The 14,588-nt window shown below is 46.1% G+C and overlaps 2 protein-coding genes across 20 annotated transcripts; one reads left to right on the top strand and one right to left on the bottom strand.

The window, feature by feature from the left end:
• Positions 1–44: 44 nt before the first annotated feature.
• On the bottom strand, positions 45–14,450 carry LOC131443289 (transcription factor IIIB 90 kDa subunit-like). Of its 2 annotated transcripts, none has more exons than XM_058612775.1 (19): positions 14,206–14,450; positions 13,152–13,356; positions 7,863–7,943; positions 7,621–7,794; positions 7,501–7,532; positions 7,326–7,398; positions 3,683–3,832; positions 3,494–3,587; positions 3,215–3,341; positions 3,099–3,138; positions 2,758–2,853; positions 2,386–2,676; positions 2,249–2,310; positions 2,063–2,144; positions 1,438–1,490; positions 1,038–1,327; positions 863–917; positions 328–505; positions 45–231 (listed from the first exon to the last, which is right to left on the bottom strand). In XM_058612775.1, the coding sequence occupies exons 2-19, from the start codon at positions 13,333–13,335 to the stop codon at positions 200–202; spliced, it is 2,094 nt and encodes a 697-aa protein (XP_058468758.1). In that variant the 5' UTR covers positions 13,336–13,356; positions 14,206–14,450; the 3' UTR covers positions 45–199. The 2 variants fall into 2 exon arrangements, with proteins under 2 accessions (XP_058468758.1, XP_058468757.1); XM_058612774.1 differs by having other exon boundaries at positions 13,152–13,360; positions 14,206–14,449.
• LOC131443292 (BTB/POZ domain-containing protein 6-B-like) lies at positions 3,670–13,079 on the top strand. Of its 18 annotated transcripts, none has more exons than XM_058612785.1 (10): positions 3,670–3,800; positions 4,275–4,505; positions 4,666–4,898; positions 5,080–5,170; positions 5,254–5,372; positions 5,920–7,854; positions 8,015–8,147; positions 8,527–8,658; positions 8,781–9,818; positions 10,581–13,079. In XM_058612785.1, exons 3-6 carry the CDS (start codon positions 4,714–4,716, stop codon positions 6,950–6,952), a joined length of 1,428 nt encoding a protein of 475 aa, XP_058468768.1. In that variant the 5' UTR covers positions 3,670–3,800; positions 4,275–4,505; positions 4,666–4,713; the 3' UTR covers positions 6,953–7,854; positions 8,015–8,147; positions 8,527–8,658; positions 8,781–9,818; positions 10,581–13,079. The 18 variants fall into 18 exon arrangements, with proteins under 18 accessions (XP_058468768.1, XP_058468769.1, XP_058468785.1 ...); XM_058612786.1 differs by having other exon boundaries at positions 5,920–7,963; positions 8,032–8,147; XM_058612802.1 differs by having other exon boundaries at positions 5,920–8,147; positions 8,781–8,857; positions 9,658–9,818.
• Positions 14,451–14,588: the final 138 nt, after the last annotated feature.

The raw sequence follows: 14,588 nt of genomic DNA, 5'->3' as shown, positions 1-14,588 counted from the left end.
GTGTATGTGTCAGTGTGTGTGTAACCATGGAAACAGAATCATGGTCACGTTTAAAAACATCTTTAATAAACTGGGATGGAATGTTGTTGTTAAAATAATTTTTTTTTTAAATCAGTGACAACAAAAACATGAAAATCAGTGCAGTGATGTTTGATTATTGATCAATCTGAAAGTGATCAGGTCAAAGGTCAACATGGAACTAGAAGACTTCCTCCTCCTCACAGCCGTAATCTGTAAATCAACAAATCAATCAACCAATCAACAAATCAATCAATCAATCAACAAATTAATCAATTCCTGATGTATTTTCACAATAAGAGCACTGACCTCCGACCAGCTGCAGAGCACTGACACACTCTTCTTCCTCCGCCTCCTCCTCCTCCTCCGCCTCCACAGTGGGCGGCACAGCTGTGGAGGAGGAGGAGGTGGGGTGTGGTTCAGGGTCATGTGACGTTTCTGCTACAGCCTTTGTTGTTGTTGTTGTCATGGTGACGGGGTTTTGTACCTGACAGGAGAAAGTCAATAGGTTAGTGTGTGTGACTCTGCTCTATCTGTGACAGGTGAGACAGGTGTGACACGTAAGACAGATAAGACAGGTGAAACAGGTGTGACAGATAAGACAGGTGTGACAGGTGAGACAGGTAAGACAGATAAGACAGGTGAGACAGATAAGACAGGTGTGACAGGTAAGACAGATAAGACAGGTGTGACAGATAAGACAGGTCTGAGACGTAAGACAGGTAAGACAGGAGTGACAGGTGAGACAGGTAAGACAGGTGTGACAAGTAAGACAGGTGTGACAAGTAAGACAGGTAAGACAGGTGAGACAGATAAGACAGATAAGACAGGTGTCCTTCCTCACCTGAGACTCCACCCTCTTCTTCTTCTTTGTTGTTGTTGAAATGAGAAGATGGAACCTGAGACAAACATTCATGTTAAACCTGATCAATAATCACAGTTAATAGATGACGATCAGTTAGTTATTGATCAATAATCACAGTTAATAGATGACGATCAGTTAGTTATTGATCACCTACCTCTTCCCCATAATGCTAGCATTAGCAGCGAGCTCGTGGTTAACCCCTGACGACCTCCGCTGGCGGCGGCGGTTCAGTTTTTGCTGTGCATCTGTGTTGGTGTTGGGGGGGTGGGCGGCGCAGGTGTTGGGGGGGTGGGCGGGGCTGCTGCCCCCCCCTCTGCTGTTCAGATCTCTGAGAACATCGTAGTTGATCTTTCTAGAGATTTTCTTCTTCTCCAACATCTTTTCAATCGCTTCACCGGCCGTCAACGCCTCCACCTGCTCACCCTTCTTACTCTTCTTCTTCTTCTACACACACACACACACACACACACACAGAGGTTATTTTGTTGTTATTAACGTTGTAAGTGGTCACATGACCAACGGTTGCAGTGCAGCGGTCACATGACCAGTCTTACCTTTTCTTTATACGTCCCCTGTTCTTTCTCTTTCCTGATCCTCTCGTCTTTTTCTACAAACATTTAAATCAGTTTAGTTCAAATGTCTATTATGGTCTGTCAGTGAGATATTATGGTCTGTCAGTGAGATATTGTGGTCTGTCAGTGAGATATTATGGTCTGTCAGTGAGATATTATGGTCTGTCAGTGAGATATTGTGGTCTGTCAGTGAGTGAGGTATTATGGTCTGTCAGTGAGATATTATGGTCTGTCAGTGAGGTATTATGGTCTGTCAGTGAGGTATTATGGTCTGTCAGTGAGTGAGGTATTATGGTCTGTCAGTGAGGTATTATGGTCTGTCAGTGAGATATTATGGTCTGTGGGGTGGAGTGGCTCAGTGGTTAAGACCCTGTGTGCAAAGACTTCATGGTCGCAAGTTCAACTCCACCCCTGGCAGGTTGTACTCAATTCCCTTGTAAGTCGCTTTGGATAAAAGCGTCGGCTAAATGACATGTAATGTCTGTCAGTGAGATATTATGGTCACAAAAAAGACACAGATCAGAGCTAAACCTGAACTATCCGTTACTTGATTTAAAAAATATTTTTACAAGTATTGTATTTGGATGATGATGATGATGAGTCTGACCTCTCTGCTCCTGCAGGTACTCTGCATTCTGTATCATCCAAAGCTCCGTCTTCACCTGAACCTCCCTGTCGTTCAGGATGTACTGCAACACAGTGTCACACATTATTTCCTCTACACACCCTTTCACAATAAAACAGCAGGAAGTGGACTTCTTGGTCACATTGTGGTCGAAGCTTCTGCACTGACCTTCTCAATCTCCTGATCGTCGATACCATCCAGGTCCAGAACGCCACGCTCTGTCTCATCATCTGCACAAAAAACACCTTGTCATGTGACCACCTGTATCATGACGTCACCGTGATGTCATCATGCTCTGGTCTTACCCTCAGGTGAGGGGTCAAAGGTCTGCTGGAGGTCAAAGGGGGCGGTGGTTGTCAGTTTACCCAGAATCGTGGCCAGAGGGGCGACCTGACGTAAAGCTCCTCCCCCCTCTACCTCTGGACCCATTTTCTGTCGGACGCCATCCGTCTTCCTGTCCTGTCCCACCTCCTCCTCCATCACCTGACACAGGAAGTCCTGGGTCAGGTGCTGGGTGGCAGCCTGGAGCTCCGCCTCTTCAGACTCTACCTCCTCCAGATCAGACGCTGATGACAGAACCTCCGTGTCCTCAGGATCTGTGAGCCGCAAAAGAAACACACCATCAAATCTTGTATTTGCGGAGATGGACACACACAGGTGGTCTCAGGTGGACTCACTGATCTCTCTGGCATAGGCGGCGTAGATTCCTCTCAGTTTGGGTCGGCTCTTCTCCAGCTCGGTCTCAATCTCGTTTTTGTAGCAGCTGATTTCTCCTGAGAGGACAACAACAAAAAGAAAAAGTCTTAAATCACTCACCGTGTCCCCTCATGTCCTTCTAAGTGTCCTACAAAACTCTTTGTGTCCCCTCATGTCCTTCCAAGTGTCCTAAAAAACTCACTGTGTCCCCTTGTGTCCTTCTAAGTGTCCTAAAATGTCTGAGATAGTTTCCTTACAGAAAACTGACAGATTTGAGGTTAAAGGTCAAAGGTCATGTGACTTGATGGCCATGGTAACTGACCTTCGACCTCGTCAAGCTTCCTGGTTAGCTCATGCTCCAGCTGCAGGAGAAGACAACAGTTATTGATCATTAGTTAAGCATTCATGTGCAGCAACCAATCAGAGACGGGGCGGAACCTGTTGCATCTTGGTCTTGTGTTGTCCTGCAGTGAAGGAAGGCGGGTCACATTCCTGCTCCAGATCCACTCGCATAAACTCATCGATGGTTAGCTGACTGGTGGGTGTCTCCTCAAACTCTGTTAACCTGCAGGGGCGGAGCAACATCATCTACTATAGATATCTACTGTGATCTACTGTAGAGATCTACTGTAGTTATCTACTGTATAGATCTACTGTGATCTACTGTAGGGATCTACTGTGATCTACTGTAGAGATTTACTGTAGAGATCTTCTCACCTCTTCCTCAGAGTCGTCTGACAGACTTTCACCACACTGATCACGTCCTTCACTGTTCGGCGAAACGTATGCATCCGTGCGGCGACAAGAAGAGCTGACACACACACACACACACATTATGAATTCAGTATGTGTGGATGGACAAGTGATGTTGATAAAGTCTGACTGATTGTTGCCATGGTGATGTACCTGCTCCACAGAGACCTGACGGCCGGCGTCCTGTGTGCATCCAGTCTCTCTTCATCCTCTGAACGAGACGCAGCGCTGTCATCGACACGTCATGGGTCTTTGTGCCAAAGTCCAACATGTGAGCGAAGCGAGGGATGTAGAGACATGGGTCTGTGTGTGTGTGTGTGCGTGCGTGCGTGAGAGAGAGAAAGAACATTAAATAATTTTTAATTTTAAATAATAAACAAAGTTCATAAAGTGAGAAGATACAACTACACACGTGTGGAAGGGAACTTGGCTTGTCGCCGGTTCAAGTCCCCCACCAAGTCGAAAGCTCCCTGGGCACTACTCAGTGTGGCAACCCACTGCTTCTAAGTCTAGGATGGGTCAAAATGCAGAGAATAATTTCCCTAATTGGATAAATAAAGTATCTAAAAAAAAAAACACACAAACACTGCTCTCTCAGGAACATGTTTGTAAAAATACTTTACTTTAGGGTTAGTAACCCTTTTTTTGGACATGTAAAGTAAAGTAAATCATTATAAAAAGCTTCAACATTGTCTTTATAAGTTTATTTCACTTCAATTCTGTGTATTTATTGTTTATTATTCAGCTCAACCTGTTGTAAACCTGAGTGACGTCATAACCAGCGCGATTGTTTCCCGCGCTCTGTCGCCACCTGGCGGAGCAGGAGGATGAGCAGGATCTAAAATGGCGGACGGAGAAACAGTGACTGCAGCTGCTTTTCACTCGCGACACACGACAGCGGCGGATTAATACGTCATTAAAGATCACCGCTGATTATCGATCACATCAGAGGCGCTCGTGCCCGCTGACTGCTCTGGTACGAGCGCTGCAGGTGGAACCGGCGGAGCGTGAAATGAACCGGGTCACATGATCCGCCTCCACGCTGCGGTTCAATCTTCATCAGATTACATGTAAATCTATGGGATTAGCGATGTATATTTTTTCACATGATTTATTTTGCCACATTTCTCTGACAGGAAGTCATCGTTATGCTGCGCATGTGACGTCACTGGTTGCTATTGAAGATGGCAGCTGAACTGTTGTCCACCAGCCTCCCTCACGGTGACGAGGTGGAGGTGAAGAAAAGTTTCATTCAGCAGAACCAGCCGGAGCCAGAGTCTGAGAACCCGTGTGAGCGAGACTCCGAGCAGCTCCACGCCACTGATGACGGAGACAGGTGGCAGGCGGCCCCGCCCACCCTCCGAGAGAGGTGAGTTATGACGGAGTCAGTCCACATCTGTGTGTGTGTGTGTGTGTGTGTTCTCCCACAGTCCAGGAACATGCAGAGGGTAACTGTGAGTGAACACTCACACACTGGGATTGGCACCAGCAGCCCCGCGGTCCTCATGTGGATGATGATGTTTGATGTTTGTTTGTGTGTTTTTCTGCAGGAACGCTTTGATGTTCAACAACAACCACATGGCCGACGTTCACTTCCTTGTTGGTCCTCCAGGAGGAGCTCAGAGAGTCCCAGCTCATAAGGTACAGGAGGTCTACTTCCTGTCTGACTCGTACAAGAGTTCTACTTCCTGTCTGACTGCCTGTGGTTCTGGTCTTGGTTGCAGTACGTCCTGGCAGTGGGCAGCTCAGTGTTTGGAGCCATGTTTTATGGAGATCTGGCCGAGGGACAATCCGACATCCAGATACCCGACGTGGAACCAACGGCTTTCCTCATCCTGTTAAAGTGAGTCCAGACCAGAGGGAGGGGGACTAGTTAGAGCGAGGGGGACTAATAACAGGGCGAACTTTAAGCCTCTGTGGTGCTGCTGTAGAGCGTCTGACTCCACATCAGAAGGTTGCATGTTCAAATCCACGTCAGGGTCACAGACACACAGAGCCACGAAAAACAGAGTGAACATGTGAAAAGCATGAATAACTAGGTTTTATTCTAACTAATATAAAGGTAATGATGATGTTACACGTGTTACTGTTTTGTTTCTACTACTTTGATCTTTCATCCATCTTTGAATCGATCCGATTGATGAAACATTGACAAACATTTATGTCCAACCAGTTTTCTAATGTTCCTCCAGAAATGATTGTTAACTCTGAAGCTGAACAGAGACTATTGAATTTTTATCATTGATTCCTCAGTTTGAGTTTTTGAGGTTGATTTTTGATTAATTTTCTGGTTTCTTTGCTCCATAAAAACAAACAAGTATTTGAGTATTTAAACGTGTGAGTTGTTGATGACCGTGTTGTTGAATCTCTTCCTCTGCGCTCTGGTTCAGGTACATGTACAGTGATGAGATCGAGCTGGAGGCCGACACGGTGCTCACGACACTCTACGCTGCCAAGAAGTACATTGTTCCTGCTCTGGCGAAGGCGTGCGTGACCTTTCTCGAGACCAGCCTGGAGGCAAAGAACGCCTGCGTCCTGCTGTCTCAGAGCCGGCTGTTTGAGGAGCCGGAGCTGACGCAGCGCTGCTGGGAGGTGATCGACGCCCAAGCGGAGCTCGCTCTGCATTCAGACGGTTTCTGTGAGATTGACCAGCCGACCCTGGAGATCGTCCTTCAGAGAGAAACGCTCAACGTACGAGAGGTTGTCGTTTTCCAGGCAGTGCTGAGCTGGGCGGCTGCTGAGTGTCAGCGGCAGGGTCTGCCGGTGACCCCAGAGAACCAGCGCGTGGTGCTGGGTAAGGCTTTGTACCTGGTCCGGATCCCGACCATGACCCTGCAGGAGTTTGCAGACGGAGCGGCTCAGTCGGACGTTCTAACGCTGAAGGAGACTCGTGATATTTTCCTGTGGTACACTGCAACCAAAAAACCAAGACTGGATTTTCCTCTAGTGAAGCGGATGGGTTTGGCTCCACAGAGGTGCCACCGCTTCCAGTCCTCAGCCTACCGCAGTAACCAGTGGCGCTACAGGGGGCGCTGTGACAGCATCCAGTTTGCAGTGGACAGGAGGATCTTCATTGCTGGACTCGGTCTGTACGGGTCGAGCAGTGGGAAAGCAGAGTACAGTGTGAAGATTGAACTGAAGAGGCAGGGAACTATTCTGGCCCAGAACGTCACCAAGTTCCTGTCCGACGGGTCGAGTGGAACTTTCCCCGTGTGGTTCGAACACCCGGTTCAGGTGGAACAGGACACCTTCTACACCGTCAGCGCCGTCCTGGACGGAAACGAGCTGAGTTACTTTGGACAGGAGGGGATGACCGAGGTGCAGTGTGGGAAAGTGACCTTCCAGTTCCAGTGTTCCTCGGACAGTACCAACGGGACCGGTGTGCAGGGGGGACAGATCCCAGAACTTGTATTCTACTGCTGAACGGACTGAAACTTGATCTGTAAACACACTCATGAACTGTTGCTCTGAGCTGGAAGCTGATTGGCTCAAGGGAAACCCTGAAAATAAAGTGTGTTGTTTGTTTGTAGTTTGTGCAGCTGCCTTTTATGTCCCTGTTGGACAGGGACACGATGGACACATTAAACTGTGAGGAACATCAGCAGTTACTGTCGAAGCTGCTCGTCTTCTTATTTGAGACACTAATAAATCCTGAGTGTAATGGTGGGCGGAGTCAGACACTATAATAAATCCTGAGTGTAATGGTAGGTGGAGTCAGACACTAATAAATACTGAATGAATAGTGTTTGTGCTGTATGTGGGCGTGGTCAGTTGACGTGTCAGGTGACGTTCTCACCGATGGCGGGCGCATTGATGCAGAGTTCACGAGCCAGCAGCAGGAAGGTTTTTCCCAGGATGTAAACGTTCACCTGCAAACAGGAAGCAGTTTAACAACAAACAGGAAGCAGTTTAACAACACAAGCTCCAGGGAGAGCAGCTGACCGAAGGCCAGAGGTCAGAGGTTGTCATACCTGCAGGAGGTCACTCAGGTCCAGCAGCATGTCTGTCACACAGGTCAGGAAGAGTCTGACAGTCATTTTCAACACGCACACACACACGCAACACAAATGTCACAGCTGTTGCTTGGATACGTGGCGTCCCCTCAGTGCGACACACCAGGTACAGACATGCGGCGATCACATGCTCCATCTTCCGTCCTCTGGTCAGGTGTTTACTGACCACCATCTTAAAGAAGTTAAAGGCCGTGTCCAAACAGTGCTGGTTCAGCTGCAGCTGACTGCCAAGCTGCTGGATCTGACGCTTCCCTGTGCACACACACAACTTTGATGAAGATGATGACAATGATGATAACGATGATGATGAAGGTACTCACCGCTCTGTAGGGTCTGAGCTCTGGACTCTTTACCAACACTGGTGTGGAAACCAGAACCCAGTTGAGGAGCTTTAACTGGACCTGAAGGAGAAGAGGGACAGGTGAGTCCATCTGTCCAATCATTTCATTTCATTGATGTCCTGTGTTCACAGGCTCCGCCTCTCATCAGACTCATCAGCATCAGCTGGTGGCAGAGTGATCATGTGATAAGGTCACCTGGCTGCAGAGCCACACCTTGCCTCACAGAGAGACGACGGCCATGAAAACTGCAGCTTTGTTTCTCACGTGAGTTTGTGTTCAGACACACACACACACACACACACACACACACACACATACATACATACATACATACATACATACATTCATGAGTTGAGGGGACATTGCATTGACTTACATTCATTTCCTGGAGACTTACTCTAACCTTAACCACAATTACTACTGGCCTAATAATGATTACATGTAATGTAATGTAATGACATTACATTACATTACATGTCATTTAGCAGACGCTTTTATCCAAAGCCACTTACAATAAGTGCATTTAAACATTTGTAATACCTGGACACGCACGCACGCACACACACACACACACACACACACACACACACAGACCTCAGACTGACAGACAGTCCACTGATGATCAGTCATCATGCTGATGTAGGAGACCGAGGAGACACCACAGACCGAGGAGACAGAGGAGAGACCACAGACCGAGGAGACACCACAGACACCACAGACGCCACAGACAGAGGAGGCGCCACAGACGGGAGACACCACAGACAGAGGAGACGAGGTTATGACTGTTTTTTTTTTCGTTTTTTTTCAGACTTCTTTTCTTGGTCACACGATCAACAACTGAAGGTAAAATTGCTTGTTTATTCTTTGCTGTTGATGTCACTTCCTGCTGAACTCTAGAGTCCAGTCCCAGTGTAGAGACCGGTACCTGTGGATCCACATCGTGTCTCCACAGACGCCGCGCTTCCAGGCTGTAGGTGAGTTCTTTGAGTTGATCACAAATGTACAGGTCAAATGTGACCTTTGACCCTCAGATGTTGGGACGTAGATGGAAATGGCGTCCACGTCATCAACGATCAGCTGGCCTCGCAGTGTGGTTACACCGTCAGTGCGCTGCAGGTGGAGGATGTCACCACCTTCAGGGCTTTGTATTATTCCTGCTTCACTCACAACCAGGTGAGGTTGGCCGAGGGCGGGGCCAAGGGCAGGTCTCCTCAGCCAGTGTGATCAACTCGTCTTTTTTTTCCCTCCAGAACGATTAAGTTTTCATGTTCAGATATAACGTGACGGTGGCGTTAAATGGGCGGGGCACGCAGTGTCTGTAGCGTGTTCCGCTTGGTCATGGACGCACAGAGAGGTCACCTGTGAGGACCACTACATGGAGGTGTGTGACACATTGAAATAAATCACTAGGACTGTATGTGGGTGAGCCACATTCATGATTATCACAGTAATTCATCGACACTCAAAGCTGCTTTACACTTTGACATTCACTCACACTTTTACACCCATTCACACAAGCAACGTGGGGTTCAGTGCCTTTGCCCAAGGACACGTCAGCATTTAGACTCGGGAATGGAACCCACAACCTTCGAGTTGAAAGACGACTCGCTCTACCTAAATGTGGTGTGTCATGTGACCCAGGTGAACGACAGTCCTCATGTGAAGGTCAGCAGGGAGGAGGTGACCACATGTGGCCAGCAGCATTCTCTCAGGTATCAGAACCATCAGCTGGAGATGGATTCATTGTAACTGGATATGTCTGATTGGACTTTAGGCTCAGACGATGGCCACGCCCACCTGGCAGCTGTTGTTCCTGCAAAGACATGGACAGATGTCCTCCATGTCCATCAGTGAGGCACAGACGCCAGGCTACAGCCTGACCACTGGGTGATGCTGCGCTCGCGGTACAAACAGCAGCATGCTAACGTCATGATGGTGAGTCGACGCGAACACCTGAGGTTTCACTCTTCATGTTAGCTTCCCTTTGCTAAACCTGAGGCTAATGTTTGACACATGTTGATAACACAACTCTTAAGTGACACAAGTGTTAAATGATGTGTTCACTGTCAGAACACGAAGAGTATTGACCCCAACGGTGTGCATGTGTGTGTGTGAAAACATTAAAAGTATCCAGTGTCAGGTCAAAACATTTCCTTTAAAAACAAAATAACACTTCAACAACAAATCTATGGATCTACTGACAGAGATGTCATGATTTCATCAGGACAGGCCGAGGTAACGCTGCCCTCTGCTGGACACTGTGAGCACCAGCGTCTGCAGAGGCGGAGCTTATCACCTCTGACCGCGTCACTGCCAAACTAGAAATACGTCGGATGTTAAAACACAAACCACTTGTTTGAATTCTAAATGACTCAAATGATCTGAAAACTTTGTTCAGGACAAAGGTTTATATTTGTATTCTCTGCTGCTATGTTCTGCCTAAATGCATTCTGGGATACATGGCTTTCCCAAGTCACCACCCGATGCATGTTGGGTAAAAACGACGGAGCAGAACACTTCTGGGTTTGAGAACCGTACTATTTTTAGTGTAATTAGTCACACTTTGACACCTACTCCTACCAAACAGTCTACTTTACAGTCGGTCTGTTTATGTCCATTGTTAAAGGATTCTTAGAGGACTCTTCAGGTACAACCCTGACCGGAGATGTTGGTCTGTGTGACTCTAACCTTTCCTAGGTTGGGGAGTCCTCTGTGGTTTATGAGAATGAGATCATCCATGACAGACAGCTGATTCCAGATGGACCTCATTTCATCTCAAGAGAATCGCAGTTTAAGTAAGAACCTAACCTTGTGGCCCCGCCCTTCCTGTTGGAACACAACCATGTGCCAATGTAGGCAAATATTGTGACTGTTTGTTGAACAGGTTGACACTGAGGTGCTTCTACCTACTAAGTGCAGTCAGCAGACTTTCTGTGGACAGGATATTCAGAGCAGGGGCTCCTGGGTTTGGTTCGATCCAGGTCTTTGCTGCAGATTCAGCAAATCAAGTCCCCCGGGAAAAGTGTATACATCAGATTTCTGGAAATACCCCACTTATTGGCGTCAGCCAAAGCCCTGCAGCAGATGGTGCTGTGCCTCAACCCAAACCTGGGTCTATCCACTTCACTGAAGTATCATCTTCTCTCCCAGACCTCCAAACATTTCAAACTGTCCCTCAGCAGGTGTCCTCTCACCCTGGTCAACTTATGTCTCATCAAAAGGACCAAAGTGTCTCCTCATCATTTCCCCACATATGACCAGGTACTGGACAGCAGCATCCAGCTGTCCAATATCAAAACACTGAGCTCTGACTCCGGGGAAGTGACCGAGGAACATCCAGGACAGGATGGTCCCACATGGGCCCTGTCCAATAGCCTCAAGCTTAACCAGGACTTGCAGAGTCTTCAGGGTAACTTTTCGTTCAGTTTGCAACTCGAAGCTTCATCTGATGCTGTCAACAACCAACCAAATTCTACAGCAACCCATTGGGTCAACCAAGACCCGGAACGGATCGGGTCCATTGACAGACGGAACAATGAGACAATCGTGTCCAATGTCCACAACATCAGAATCAAACCTCTGAGCAAACTTGTGGGTTCTGGGCATCATTTGAAACCTCAACCTCCTGTTGGACAAATCTCTGATCCGCCCCCCCCCCCCCAAGAGCTTCAAGGCCATAGAGGTTCAAACCTGGGACAAGACCACAGACCAGTCGGAGGCAAAGTGCCTCCATCTGCAGTGATCCAGCAGGTATGACACCAGAACCAGGTACTTGTCAAGACAGGGAAAACACGAGACCAGGTCCAAGCAGGGGCGTACACAGGAAACCGTGGAGGACCAGAATCTGTTTCAGCTCAAAGAAAAGTGTTTCTGCTTGCAGGTGAGCACAAGAGCCACCTTCTTATCCATCTAGATTCTCTAACCTGAACCAGGAGACGACACAGGGGGTAGAGTGGCTCAGTGGTTAAGACCGGTACCCTGTGTGCGAAAGACACCATGGTCGCAAGTTTGACTCCACCCCTGGCTGATTGTACTCAATTCTATTGTAAGTCGCTTTGGATAAAAGCTATGCTAAATGACATGTAATGTCATGACACATGATGCGAGTCCGTATCACAACAAAAGTCCAGAAGACTTTCTATTAAGTAAAATATTGTTACTTTTCCACTTTAGTGAATGTTTCCTCACTCACCAACATACAGTCCTAGAGAAATTTGATTTCACTAAATACTTTTCCATGTGTGGAGCAAGGTGATTTCTGTGTGTTTTACACACATTTTAGGAGTTTAATGCAAAATCTTACAATCATTGTAGTAAAACTGTGATTGATTGTTTGGTTCGGGATCATCAGGACTGGAGATGAGTTAAACCAATCCCAGCCCATCTGTCAAACATCTGGAAGTTTTGTTTTCGTAACATTTTGCAACTATTTTTGGTCTTTGTTTGGATGAAGGTATGTTACATACAGCACCTGTATTTGAACAATTATGGCAATAATAAGAGTGAGAACTGTTTTCTATTCAGGTGTGTCTCATGTCAGAGTCCGACCTGGTCCTGGTCTCTCTGGAAGATTCCAAACTCAGGACCAGTCCAGACAGCAGACCTTTCAGAGCCCAGTCACCAGAGGAGAAACGAGCAGGATGTTGGTCCTCGGCCTCACACCACAGACAACGTCCAAGACTCTGGTCTTGAGAACATGAACAAACTGATGGCAGTGACAAGGACCAAAATCCCACCGCAGGACCAGATGGGTTTACTGGTTTTGATGGTCCCGGTAGTCCAGGTTCAGACCTCAAAATCCACAGTAGGTTGAACGGTGAGAGTCTGTATGGATCTAGTGTTCACCAAGGCATCGTCAGAGGTACGAACAACTTCCACACACGACACTGCAAAGGTTTCGGGTAGTGATCTGATCACGTTCAGGTCAATGAGTGAATGTCACTAACCGCAACCGAGAGACGCGTCCATCTAATTTGTATCGTCTGATTCAATACAAAGTAGTTTTATAGAGGGATACGGCGCCACCTATGAAGGCAGAGTCCTCCACATGTAAACCCAGACTCTGTAAGTTCTCTGATTGTCTGTCTTAGTCTGACTACGACCTTAACAAAGCTTGTTTTTGTTTGTTTTCAAGTGACCACAGCTGATCAAGAAAGACCTCACACACACATTCAATAAAAGGTTAAATTGCTTTCACTTTGTCTCCAGATCATTTCTTAATCATTATTTTGTGTGCCGTGGGTTGGAGCTGTGTGACGTGTTTCTCACCATCAGCAGACACAAACTGTCCCACTGCTGAGGACACGCCCCCACTTCCCTCCACGAACTGGACCTCAGAAACGATGATGTTATCCTCCAGAACTGATCCACAGCTGGTGCACACGGCACTGCCTCGTGCCTGGTCCACATCGATGTCTGTGCCGCCACAGGTGTGACACGTCCTGGAGCTCATGGTGTGAACTGAGGTCGCGACCTGTCTGGGTCACGTAACACGAGTTATTACCACAATTAAAATAGCGATGATTGTTTAGTTGCAGCAATAACCAAAGCTACAAAAAAGTGTGAATAGAAGACAAAGAAAAAACTAGAGATACATACAATCCAATCTAATATATAGTAGAAGTGAAATAGAAGTAATGATGATAATACAGTAGAAATGAAATAGAAGTAATAATAATACAGTATACTGTAAGTAAAATGGAAGTAATACAGTATTAGTGATAATACAGTAGAAGTGATAATACAGTAATAGTGATAATACAGTAGAAGTAGTAATAATACAGTATTGGTGATAATACAGTAGAAGTAATAATACAGTATTAGTGATAATACAGTAGAAGTAGTAATAATACAGTATTAGTGATAATACAGTATTATTGATAATACAGTAGAAGTAGTAATAATACAGTATTAGTGATAATACAGTAGAAGTAATAATACAGTATTAGTGATAATACAGTAGAAGTAGTAATAATACAGTATTAATGATAATACAGTAGAAGTAGTAATACAGTATTAATGATAATACACTAGAAGTAATAATACAGTAATAGTGATAATACAGTAGAAGTAGTAATAATACAGTATTGGTGATAATACAGTAGAAGTAATAATACAGTATTAGTGATAATACAGTAGAAGTAGTAATAATACAGTATTAATGATAATACAGTAGAAGTAGTAATAATACAGTATTGATGATAATACAGTAGAAGTAATAATACAGTAATAGTGATAATACAGTAGAAGTAGTAATAATACAGTATTGGTGATAATACAGTAGAAGTAATAATACAGTATTAGTGATAAGAGTAGAACTCACTCAAAAACGAACAATGGAGTGAGTTTCTGTCGTGTCGATGCTCACGCGGTAGTTGATGACGTCATCGGGGTTTTCCTCCTATAGTATGTTCATCTTTAGAATAAAGGACATTACAAACTGATATGATCGGATAATCGATCGACGAAACCGCGGTCATTGATGATTTAACGGCCTTGATCGTCGCTGTTTATTTTCTTTCTGCGGCGCTTCACAGTGACGTCATGAGCCCCAGCAATCACGAGGGGGGTGTTGTAGATCGATGACGAAAATAATAGTAAACGCTCGACATGTGAAGAAAAACAGTCTTTTTCTTGTATTTAATGACACGTGATCTAACCGTGACGTTTGTCTTTATCTACGTCACACGCTCTGATGTCAGGCAC

This window comes from Solea solea, chromosome 17 (assembly GCF_958295425.1).
Source record: "Solea solea chromosome 17, fSolSol10.1, whole genome shotgun sequence".
NCBI lineage: Eukaryota > Metazoa > Chordata > Actinopteri > Pleuronectiformes > Soleidae > Solea > Solea solea.
This window is presented reverse-complemented; position numbering and strand designations above follow the sequence as displayed.

Bases quoted from the DNA above. Each gene is read 5' to 3' on its own strand.
- LOC131443289 (XM_058612775.1), bottom strand. From the start codon at position 13,335: ATGAGCTCCAGGACGTGTCACACCTGTGGCGGCACAGACATCGATGTG. The intron at 3,588-3,682 runs GTACATCACCAT...TGTGTGTGTCAG, and splicing joins GTCAGGTCTCTGTGGAGCAG to CTCTTCTTGTCGCCGCACGG. The intron at 918-1,037 runs GTAGGTGATCAA...TGTTTGTCTCAG, and splicing joins GCTAGCATTATGGGGAAGAG to GTTCCATCTTCTCATTTCAA.
- LOC131443292 (XM_058612785.1), top strand. From the start codon at position 4,714: ATGGCAGCTGAACTGTTGTCCACCAGCCTCCCTCACGGTGACGAGGTG. The intron at 4,899-5,079 runs GTGAGTTATGAC...GTTTTTCTGCAG, and splicing joins CCGCCCACCCTCCGAGAGAG to GAACGCTTTGATGTTCAACA. The intron at 5,171-5,253 runs GTACAGGAGGTC...TCTTGGTTGCAG, and splicing joins AGAGAGTCCCAGCTCATAAG to TACGTCCTGGCAGTGGGCAG.